Source organism: Anas platyrhynchos, chromosome 1 (genome assembly GCF_047663525.1).
Source record: "Anas platyrhynchos isolate ZD024472 breed Pekin duck chromosome 1, IASCAAS_PekinDuck_T2T, whole genome shotgun sequence".
Taxonomy (NCBI): domain Eukaryota; kingdom Metazoa; phylum Chordata; class Aves; order Anseriformes; family Anatidae; genus Anas; species Anas platyrhynchos.
In genome coordinates, this window is record NC_092587.1 from 145,464,573 (window position 1) to 145,477,116 (window position 12,544).

Here is a 12,544-nt window from a genome sequence, read left to right on the forward strand (position 1 = left end):
ACACCGCTGTGTCCTCACTGACTATTTTATTAGTTATATTCTTAGTTCATAAGAATGATACAAGGAGTCACTTAGGATTTTTATTTTTATTGTCTTCATTTAATTTTCCTTCAACATAATTTCTTTTTCTTTTTATTGTGAAAGTATCTGTTAAATATTGCAGACAATCTTTTTCCTTTTTTCTTATTCAATGTAAGACTTGGTAATAAACCTGAGAATCTTGAATTGAGAGCTAGAAGTCTGTTTTGTTTTCTGAAAATTAAACCTATCAAATCCAAGTAGGATGTCATCATTGGGTAAAATTAAATTCTGTTAAGTCACCAACTCTTTTTGTATCTTCAACAGCAGTCCATGTATTATTTTTTTAAAACAGTCAGTATTAGAGTTCTCTGTGATTACCAATTGCACACCATCCTCTGCACTGTCCTGTAGTCCCAGAGGAGTCTGATTCAGTCACTTCCTTCTTCAGCTAAGATGTTTTTTTTTAAATTATGGTTGCATTTTGTCTTAAGAGATTCTTCTGCAATTCTTCCAGGTTTTCTGTGCTTATTGTTAAAGATTTACACTGTTGAATTAACATTTGTCCCAGTAAAGCTACACATATTCTTCTGTTCTGTTCCAGGCTTTTTATCCATCTTGTAGTGTGGTCATTAGTCTCATAGTTTTAAAACTATCATACTAATTAGAAAATAAAAATTAGGGATGCAGTGTGATGGGTCATGGCACTTGCTAATTATCAGGAGGATGATAATACACTTTATTTGTTGAACTGAATTTTTGTCTTTGTCTATGTCTTTCCTGAATATTATAAACTGAAAAAAAATCTATCAGATCATGTAATCACTCTTTACGTGGAAATTCATGGTGATTTTTTTTCATTTTTCACTTGTCTGGTGGTACTGATGGCTGTCATGTTTTTTGTTTTTCTGCTTATTATTTTAACACGTGTCTGGATAGTCTTTCTCAGTTTCGTAAGAGGGTTTTCATTTAAAAAAAATAAAAATTTGCAGCTCCTCTTTAACATCCTTACATCAAATGTGGTAAGAAATGTAATTTTTAAAAATGTATACACAGATTGTAACAAATTATTATTGAGTCACTACCAATGCCACAGATAGGACTAACAGCATATGAGACCACTGAGATTTATTTGTTGTATTTAGTCTTGCTATTATTCTATTCTGTCTCCACATATGACACTTTCTTTATCTTAACCAGCTAAGGAGCTGCTAGGGAGGTTTATACATAGCATAAAAATACTCATTTTCTGGGCGTGGAAGCAAGTAGTTTATAACTGTAACGCAGAGTTTATAACATTCAATTGTAACTGTAAATGGAGAAGAAGGAAAGTTTTTTTTGTTTTTTTTTTAATACTTATTCTGTAAGGGTTTGATCTAGTGACAGAAGAATGGGAGGAAGGTCCCCTATTTCCAATGAAGTGGGAATGAAAAAAAGTGTGCAAAGGTTGGAGGAAGAGAAAGGAACTCATCTAGTTCTCTAGGGGTCAGCCACACTCTGAGTGATTGAGTGATTAGATGTGGTTTGTTGATGCTATCTGTGGAACAAATCTCACATATATCTTATGGGCCAATTCATTTGAAAGTTTATGTGGAAATACTGCTGTGTTTTGTTCTGCTGTGATTCATGTAGAGAAAATTGCTATATAGGGTGCTTCTTGCTAAGTATCTGCATCTGTTGTGGCTCATCCCTAGCTTCCTGAAGAGCATACAACTACCAGATGTTATCTGAAGAGTGGCTTGTTGGCAGCTGGATTGCATGGCCAAGGAGTGATTGCTAAGTAGCATGATTTGTCAAAATATAGGAGGAATGTTAATGTTGTTCTGCATTCCATGGCTTTTGTCTGGTGAAACATTGCAGTCTTAAACCCATAAGTAATACATTGAAATTGTAATATCTGAAGGAATATAGCAAACTTTGTTGCAATGCATGAAAACATCATAAATGGGGAGCATCTGTCATGTTTTTAAAACCAGCAGTTATGGTGTTTTTCTCATGATTTAAATTGCTTTCAGATAGGTCTGCTTTTTTACAGCAAATCTTGCTGTTATATGAGAAGTATAAAACACTAAGGTGTTAAAAATATTAGATTTTTGGTTGCTTGTGACAACAGGAGACACTAAGAATAACAAAATATTTACATGACATGAATATAATACAGCATGTCAGTTCTTGGCAGCAAAACCTTACTTTAAGCAATATTTTTGTTTGCTGGGTTATTTAGAAAACATTTCATAGGTACTTTGTCTAAGACAAGTTTTGAGCCTTGGAAATTGAGATATGGAAGCAGTGTACACTCTGAGTTGGCAGCCTGTAAATGCAGGTTTATGTTAAGACAAGTAGCTATCCTAATGTTGGCTAACCAGTTTGAAGGTTCTGTTTTTTTTGAAAAAAAAATCATAATTCCATTGAATGCTGGAATTGCACTTAGCATAGAAGTGGTTATTTTCTTCCTATAGAAAGAGGTGACCAGGAATGTTTCTGAAAGGGCCATATATATCTTGTTTATTTACCTTGATTCTCTTTTGTCACTATTTTTGGTAAGCTAGACAAAATCAAATATATTGGTATTTGGTGTTTTAACATCAGGTTTGGTACCAGCTCAGTCTTTGTTCTCCAGTCCAAGTACACTTGGGTGTCTCTGTAGATTTAAGCACTGGATTGAAAACTTGTCTGTGTTCCCTAATATTCAAAGAAGGCACTTTTGCAACACTCTTAAGAGCTTGTACAGTTATATCGGCATTGCTTAAATGGCTGGACTTCAAGTGTCACTTCCGTCTTTTTTTTTTTTAACATTAGGGTTCCTTTCTCATTCCTGTCTCAGTCAGGAGACAATGTGTAGCACAATTAATGTCTCTCTTCTTGTGAATAAGCAAATTGTACAATTTGCTTTGTATAATCACTGACAACAAAGTATTTCCTCCTTTGGAGTCATCCTAGAATTCAAAATCTTTTATTTGTTGTTCGCATACCTGGAATCTGCTTATGACATGGACATCCACCACCATGAGCACTACAGTTTCTTCTCTTTCTGTTCTTTCTGTACTTTCCAGCCTAGAAGAAGACTACAGTGGAAATTACCAATAAGTCTTTCCAATAAGTGGATCAGGATTTGTCCTCTTTTGATATTCCTGTGCTGGCTTCCTTTTGCCTCTGGTGTAGTTGCCACTTCTCAAGTCCATCACATCTATACTAGTATTTATCTGATTTCATTCTCCACTTCATTGTCTTCACCCTGCCTGGTGCTTTCATCCCATTTCTTTGGGATTTTTCCTTTCTCATTTTTGCACTGCTTCAATGCCGCTCTTCAACTTGAGTCAGAACTTCTTGCTGACAGCAATATACAATGCCATTTTCTAAATTTTTATGTCTTTTGCAGAGTCCACTAATGTTAATTACCCATATAATAAATCTAAATTAAAAAAGTCAAAAAACCAAGCACACGTGATATTCTAAAATGAAAGGTCTTTTGAGGTTAGCTCTCTGCGAATGCCACATCCTGGGATTGAGACACACTTGGCATCTGTCTTTCATTCACCTGCAGGCTGTCAATCACGCTTGAGCAACTGACCAAATTTTTGGCACAAGGGCTCAGAGAGAAGAGGAGAGGCCACAAAACGCTGCTGCAGTTGGGGTATGTGCTGCCCGATGGACCCAAATATCCAGTGGCAAGGCACAGTCCCCAGCCACGACATAACGCTTCTCTTGTGTCAAGTGGCCCTTTGCACTGCCTTGCTTACATGGCCCGGTGCGTGGTAAGAGAGAAAAGAAATTGGGGGGCATCCTGGTCATAGGCAGAAGGACTCTGCTTCCAAGTAGTCTAATGCAAATATGAACAGTCTGATGTAAAAGTGAAGTATCAATGTTTTGAGGTGATCGGGAGTCTGCCCTGTACCTTGGTCCTTTCTGTATGAAAGGCAGATCCCAATACCTTTTTTTGTTGTTGTTGTTTTGGCCACATCAGGTTCATGCCAAAATCCAAATGTTTCTTCTTCCTCTCCATGCTGTCATGAGAAAAAACACCTTTCGCCTGTTGCTCCCATTCACCAGTGTTTGCCCAGAGCCCTTCTGCTCTCAGCTGTTGTGGGTGGGTGGGTGGCAGGCCCCTTAGGCATGGCACAGCCACAAAGAGGTGCTCAAAGGGCTTTTTGTCACGTTACTTGACACTTGCTTACGGACTATGACTTTACATTGCCTCTTAAAGCTCTGGGTATGTATTTTTTATAAGCCATATGGCCCAAGGTGGCCTAGTGTTAGATATGTGTGAAAGGAAGTCTGGAAAAATTTACTTTTTAATTACTTTACGCTACAGGAAAAAGTTTCCATGGTAATGTAATTACTGTACTGTGCTTTATATAATCTACCCCTCTTTCCTGAGGTTATTTTTCTGTATTGTTTTCCTTTTCTTTTGAAAAATGATGTTTTGAGTAAAAAGCAACAACAACACCACCTAAATAATTACTCTGGCAAAACTATTGTTGTGCATATTATACCTAAAAGTAGATTTGAAATATGTGGCTGTTAGGAGCTGAGAGATTTCACCTGAGGGTTTTGCTAATGGATCATGGGAAGCCTGTGAATATACATCTTTCTGCTCTTGTGGGAACTTTGCAGAATAGTTAATAGAATCTGAATTAGTAATCCTTACTAATGAGACAGACCCTTTTCCCTTTGTAGTCCCTTTAATGCTCCATTGCTGTTAAAAATGTTATGTATACAAAACAGTAAGTGAGAACCTTTCAGATGAATAAAAGATTTAAATATGGCTGGGCTATCAGTTTCCCTTTACAAGAGCTCTCACTCAGTGAAATGATGACTGTGGTAAGCATGACAAATGGTAAGCAAAGGTAAATCCCCTCTGAACACCATTTTCTTAAATTATTATTTGATTCATTTAAATGTCTTGCTGTAGTTCTTCTTGAGGAAGTAGCAACCAAATACTTAGGTGACTGTTCTTGGGAAAGTAATGCAGGGATTGTGCTCAGAGGATGATGCAGTTTGGGTGTTTAAAATACAATGCAGGTCTGCCTTTTGTGTGCCCTTAATCTGAAGGCGGGTAATGCGTCAGGATACACTGACTGGTTGTTCCGGGGTCTGCTAAATAATTGTATGGACTTGTTCTCAGCAGAGCCTATTTCATATTTAAATGTGATGCGTCTTCTTAGGCGTTTTTTCTTAGAATCGGTGATTACAATATCATTAGGTAACACACATATTCATGACATAAACCATGCAGAGCCTGCAGTTTCCTTCTTCTGACAGAAATACTCCATCTGTGAAAAAGATGCAGTGTAATACAAAGAAATGACAAAACAAGAGCATATCGAGGAATGTACACCCAAGCATGTTTCTCAGCTCAATTTAAACGAACCCATGCATAAACCAGGAGAGTCTGAAGATGGCTGTGAGCTCTGTCCTGATTTTTACCTTACTGCAAACTGACATAATGATCTGTGATGCTAAAAGGTAGTTATTTTTGGGAACCTATATCAATTTCCTATTCACACAGCAACTGGTGGCAACTAAAAATAATCCTGTTTTAGTACCAGCTAAGAATCCGGTCACATTTGGCACACAAACGCCGTGCACGAGTAAAATTTAAGATCCCTTGTTCTGCGATTTCATTCGAGCCCACTCATCAAGCTTAGTTTGCTGCCATTTGAAAGCTATTGAAAAGCCATTAACTGGCAGGACTGCGAGAGCCGCAGTGCAGCAGCACACCTCAGTGCTGGAAGAATGTGGCTGCAAGTGCACACCAATTAAATCTGCCTATTCCTGGGGATGTGGGATTAGGAGCAGTGTCACTCAATCGTGCTACAATAGCACGTGCAGGAGTCGTGGCTCAAGGCACACAGAGGTTTATCGTAACTCCAGCAGCCGGGTGAGGATGACCTGGAAGCCTCTGCAAGATCCTGGAACAGAACCTGCGTTAAATAATGTATTCTGAGGTACACCGGATACCTGAGGAAGGGCTCTAAATAATGCATTTCCTGGGCATGACAGTTGTAGCAGAAGAGAATGCTGAAACCTGTAGCAAGACTACAGCCTGAGATGAAAGAATGTCTCATTACCATTTTATCAAATGCTGTAAGTAACAAAACGGTTATTTTGATTATAAAGCTGTCTTTTATTTCCGAGGTGTGTCTTTTCAATGCGTATGCAAAAAGTCGGAGGCAGATGCCGCATGATGTCAACGTGGTAGTCGGGAAGGGGAGTTGTTACTTTGCATGTGAATATGCAGGCAGAGCTGGGTTTCTTTTTATCTTCTGTTCAGAGGCAACTTCATTGTGTGTATGATAAAGCTCTCGTTCTGAACTTCATACTGATTAGCTCTTTAAACTTTCTTTTTTATTCTAATTAATCACTGAAGAAAATAATTTCCCAAAAGAAGAAATGTGTCATATATAGCATAATGGTAAAGATGCCTATAAGGACAACCTTGGACACTGCTCTTACACTTTGCAAGGGTACTACAAATGAGAAATGAAAAAGCTCATAATTAAATATGAAATGAAAAAGCTCATAATTAAGAGCAAATCTCACTATCTATGTAGATCAAACCTTTGTGTCCTCTCCTTATCAGAATATTTAGCTATTTGGTGGGACAAACTTAAAAAATGAAATGAACTTTTAACCTTGAATCATGCAAGCACCTCCTTAGAGCATGAAATTAGGATCTGTGCTAAATGCGTTGATTCAATGCAGAGCAAATTCCTAGCAGCATTTTTTTTTTTTTTTGTCTGTCTGTCAAGATTGTGCTTGTCTTCCTAGCTTGGGTATTTTTCTACCTTTTGCATTTTGCTTTTTAAAGCATCCAGTGTTTGAATGGAAATTGCTGTCTTTACATCATAGTAATGAATTATTATTTAGATGTTTGCTTTTGGCAGCCAGGAGGAGTTTGTTAGCCAGGGGCATTTTTTTACTACAGGACTTAGAAAACTTCAGATTTCTAGTGGTTATGTCACTTTTTTTTTTTTTTAACATGACAAATGGCAGATTGCTATGAGGTTTTCTTCTCAGACTGTGGTCTTTGATAATGTTAGTGTACCAAGGCCATTTCTGGAACTATTTATAAAATACTGCATTAAGAAACCAATAATGTGGTTCTTTGATGTTTTGTTATGAAATTAAGGTGCCATGGAATAATTTCTGGAATTCAAGGGGAAATGAATTATGAGGGTTTCCTCCTGTCTGGATTCAGTGGGACTTGTGCATGGAAGTGCTTTCAAGTACTGATGGGAGCTCCTAGCCTAAATTCCCTTTATATGCTGAAAAGCACAGACTGGTTTTACTGGGTAGTTCTGAAGGCACCGTCTAAGAATAAGTCTTGGAGCCTGTCACGAGACTTGAGAAATGCAGATGGGGAATTTGCAGCATAATATCTCAAAGATGTCAGAAAAATCCTGTTCTGTCTTTATTCGCTTTGGAATCACTTTCTTAAAGTGAAAGTGTATGTGGGCATGTGTATGTTCAATGACATGCTGTATGTGTGACTATGATGATACCATAGGCTCCTTAATTGGCAAGAGAGAAGGATTACTGTGAGGTTCTCAACTTGGGATGTTCACTGCATTGGTTAGAGGGCAGGGATGAAGGACTAAAACACACTAGAGGGAAAGGTGAATGTACATCACAGTTTTGACACTATTGTGTATTGCCTCTTTTCGAAATTCAGAATTTTGTAATAAGAGGTTTTTCACTAAATCATTATCTTTTACCCTATAGCACTTCTTCCAAATAGTGTGCTTTAGAATGCCTTTCTGGCAGGTTCAGCCAGCATCTAAAGCAGGAGGGCATTTTACTGCCTGTGCTTCTCCATACAGAATTAGTGAATTTGCTTCCACCTCCACCTGTAATTAGTGAAGGAGAAACCCTTCTGAGTGCTCCTCCTCTGAGCCTTACCATTTGACTTAACATGCCAATAGTGTTACTCATGTCTGTGTTTGGCAGAAAGCTGGGAGCAAATATGAGCCAGGGCTGAGTGCCAGTGGCAGCACCAGTGATGCTCAGAGATCTGCTGAGAGCAGCTGAACCTCACAAGGGATAGCACACGAGTTTCCACACTGTGCTTTGTGTTTAATCCATTTCATTGATGATTTCTGTATCAGAAGGAAAAGGCATTGAACCATAGGAAATATGTTTGCAGAGAGTACTGTCTCTGCGTCTACTTTAGGGAGAGGGAAGTATCTAAAAGGCGTAAACTAATGGCACTTTAAAGCTAGCATTTTATGAACTGTAGTGGTATCTCACCTGGATGTTGCATGTGTCTGCACTTTGTGCTTTAATCTCTGCAGACTGGAGATCTGAGCTGAGAAGGTCTATACCTATTATACTTATTCTTCTACTACTGCTTTAGTACAATTTCACTAATATTCCCTCACTTTTTCAATATGCTGCTTCCACTAGGATGCTGTGAAAATGAGCTGTACTGGCATCGTCTTGTCACTGGACATTGCAGATTGGAAGTAGCCTGGGGAGCTCTCTAGTCCACCCTCCTGCTCCTCTAAGCAAGGCAGCTGTGTAGTCACACCAGGCTGCCTGGGGCAATGCCCAGCAAGGTCTTTCATCCCAGTAAAACCCTGGAAGAAGACCTGCTGCTGCCCTTGCGTCATCTTCAGCTGGCACCTTCAGCATTTGAAACACAGGCAGCGTGTGCCTGTTTGAGCAGCTCATGTTGCCACTACTGGTGCCCATCTCCTTTTGTGGCCAAGCACTTTTGCCTCTGAGAGCTGTCCCTGTCTGTGTGAGTAGCTTCTCCCCAGCAATCAGCTGGTGCAAGCTATTTAGCAGAGAGCACAGTGGTTTGTAGGAGGCTGCCACATGTTATCTGCCAGCTGCTGGGTACCATTTTATCTCAGTGATTTGTGTGACAGACTGTACAAATGAATGTAATCTTTGCAAATTAGGCAGCGCCTTGCTGCTAGCTCCTCTCCCCTGTATATCTAGTTATGACATAAATAACATTTATGTATTATGGCTCTGGTTTTCCACCTGTACTCTGGACTTCCTCTAAGGGATCTCCAAAGGTAGCAAGAAGAGCAGTACTTTATTTCAGGAAGCTTGAATTCATTACACAGGAGTCTGATTTCCACTCTCAATGTTGTAGAGATGCATGAATCTAAAAATAGAATGAAGACTTTGGTAAGGAGTGATACTCAGAGCACCTGAAAATCTGAGCCCAGTGAATTTATCCAAATTCTAGGAACATCAAATCTGAGCATCAGAATCTATGTTCCCTGCTTTGGGAGTATCTCTTTTTCTGATTCCTTTAATCTCCTTTGTAGGAATTATGAAACATTGAATTTTGTGTTCTTAGAGACCAATACGTAAAGAGACCTGGGATGGAGATATTAACTAGATGCTTATTGGTGAATTTAATTCAGGACTTCAAACAAGACAAAAGCAATTATTACAGATTTCTCCAACACCTAACCCTTGTTCATTCCAGTGTCTGAATATATGGCAAGGATTGTCTATGGAGAAAATTACTTAGAGTAGAAGATGGAAGATGCTCTGAAAGAGTTGGCCTTTAAATATTGCTATATCCTCGTAAGATATCTTGTAAACTATCCTGATTTATTCCTTCTTTTCACTGCCTCCTAATCATAATATTTAAAAAATCCATATACTCCAGTGATCTTTTATTACATTAAAAAAATATATTGTCTTGACTTCAGTCTGCAGTGCCAGAGACCTTAATCATACACTTTGTCTTGAAAGGCCAAAGCTAGCAGTAATGATCTTATGTGTGTCATCTTGAGTATTTCTCACACTAATTCACAGAAGATTTTGTAATAAAGTTATATTTATGAATAAAAGAAGAGTAAATTCTTTGGATTATTCTTATGATTTCCATTTTATTTAATTTCACCCCACTTTTTCATTTCAATAAATTTTCTGTTTCAACAAAGTTATTAACCACTAGGACACTCAGCACAGCTGGATGAGCATTTCACCCATGGTGTTATCTGCTTCTTTATCACCAAGGTTATAGGATGGACTGCATTAGCATGTTCCAGGATATTTTCAAGGGAAGAGTCATATTGTCCCAGGCTCTCATTTAGCACTTTGAATTCGGTCTGGGTGCTGTTGCCAAGTAATTCAGCCCTTCTTGTGTCACCCAGAGTCATCTTCGATTCCAGACATGTGCCACAGCAGTAGATCTACCTGAAGCATATGCAGCTTGGAAAGGGGTGGGGGAAGATGTGATGTGATACATTAGTTTTAGTTTACAGGTGATGGCGACTTGAACTTAATTCCCTTGAGGAGGAAGAGGCAATACAGTGGGTGAAACACGTGATATGTTCATGTCAGCTTTATTACAGTGAGGCAGTCTGTGAAGATTTCGTGTGTTCAGTGGAGTGAATTGCTGTATCTTAGGCTGAATAAGAAAAGAAGAGAGTCTGAAAAGAACTAGATGCCCCAAGTTGGTCTATAATAAGGGAGCCCTTTGCCCCTATGGCAGTATGTGTGTAGGATGTGATTACCCCAAGTGAAGGAGACACATAGCTCTGTCACACTGGACCGTTAGTGAGGTGAGAAAACTAATAAAGTCTTCAGAGTGTTTTCTTCTTGTAAATTAGGTTTCTTCTGTTCCAGGGTTGAGTGGAATGCAGCGTTCACTTATGTAGTGCATTTTATGATGTCCCTGAGAATTCTCAAATCCTCTTAGTTACATAGAGAATCTGCCTCTGATGAGGAGCTCGAGGCACAAAAAAGTAAAGTTTATGGCGGTAAGATGTAGAGCTACAAGTACAAACAGGGTGTCTATACCGGTCCCTGTTCAGCAGCCATCACTTTAGCTGAGGTTGGTGTTTCATGGTTGTGTCAGCAAATTCTCGTGTCATGTTTATTTCTGCATTGAGAGAGCTTATGTTACTGCAGAGAAATGTTCCTTTTCCTTGTTTATGTTTCTGACCCAGTAACCTATGGCATGAGGTTACGGGTATTACTGGAATGAGATATCTAGGACAGCTGCTTAAAATAAGATTGGGAAAAAGAGCGGGAGGTCCTCTTCCCTGGGAGCCCAGAGAGGATCAGTTGTGTGTGACTGGCCACTGATTGAGAGTATTTAGATCCTGTGAAGGTGCATTAAGAAATTCTGAAGGATTAAAGGGATTTTGATGAAAGACATTTGTGTCATAAACCTACATTTTAAAATACACAAAGGTAATGCTTATGCAGTACTCATTATTTCTTCCTCAATTTTGACAGACTGAGTCTAGTGCTCCAGTGATATACAAAGTAGTACAAAGTAGATTTTAAAAAAAAGTATGATAATTTAGATGTCATGAAGGTTATCTGAAAAATTAGGTAAAACAGTGGTTTTTAATTCTGCAATCAAGAATTGTGGTTTTTGTCTTACAAATTTTGGTACAAGTAAAACCTCAACTAGAACATTTTTGCTTCTGTTAACCTCTCTGTCTCTCTTATGCCAATAACAGGATAGGTGCAAGTCAACAGGAAAAAAAAAAGTACAACCTATGAACATAGTACTTCCGCACCAGCTCTTGGTGTTAAATTTACTGATTTATTTATACCCCTCTGTTCTTGGGTTCATATGACATTGACAGAAAGTCAAGTGTTTTTTTTTTATTTGAGCTAATTTGCTATTTAGATATGAAAAACTTAGGAATAATGACACTGGATGTCAGGAAAGAGCTTAAAAGAACCTTTAATATCTGTATATAAATACTGGAAGTGATATTTAGAAAAATGTACTTCGGGTCTGTAGTAGCCTAGTTATCTTTGCACTTTTGTTTGTCAAATATGCCTCCAAGTGTATAAAACATTCCTAACTGTAACAACTCATCTGTAGATTCTAAACAAAAGATTGAATATAAAATTCTTTTTGGGAAATACACTTTGAAATAACAGCAAGAGGAGAAATACTAACATGGACAGTTGAAGGCTACAGGATTCCAACTTTGTACTAAACTAAGCATAGGTTGTATTCATAATATTTTCCAAGAAAATTACAGTCATCCCCAAATTTCTATTTGAACATTTTGTTTCATACTGTGAAAAAAAAATCTGCCATGAAGGAGAAGCATCAGCATTTTCTATGGAAAAACTTTACTGCGATCTTGTGAAGAAATTATAAAGCAATCTCTTATATTTTTGGTACTTATACTCCGTTTTTTCTGCTAATATAGTGAGTCTGCAGACAGCAAAGAAATATAACCATCCTGAAAGGAAAATGAAAGAAGATTGTAAAGGTCAAAGTATCATATATTCTCACCATATTGCACAGCATGCATGAAGCCTCAGAATTCTGATATTATGTTTTTTGAGAAGATTACTGCAAGAATAGAGAACAGCAAAAATGAACCAAACCTCTCTATTTCAACATGTGAAGTTGTAGTGATGTAGCCGCTTCTCATTACAAAGTTGGTGAAAATTTTGAGAATCGGTAACTTATTTTCATTCCTGAAATAAGTTCTTGCTCCAAATAATCACTTTTTTCTTATTTCAGACAAAATCTGGCTATATTTCAGGCTATATCATGGTAAATTTTGTACAGTTG

General features: G+C 38.1%; 1 protein-coding gene across 3 annotated transcripts in view; it reads left to right on the plus strand.

Moving 5' to 3' along the window:
• The window catches only part of MYO16 (myosin XVI), a 378,556-nt gene that overhangs the window by 63,340 nt on the left and 302,672 nt on the right, over positions 1–12,544 (plus strand). Inside the window, exon 1 of one of the 3 annotated variants that reach the window (XM_027444351.3) lies at positions 5,717–6,105. The exons of the other annotated variants lie outside the window; for them this stretch is intronic. Coding sequence (XP_027300152.2) covers positions 6,078–6,105 — 28 coding nt within the window. The 5' untranslated portion in view covers positions 5,717–6,077. Of the gene's footprint in view, positions 1–5,716; positions 6,106–12,544 lie in introns of those variants that run through there. 3 annotated transcript variants of the gene reach the window in all.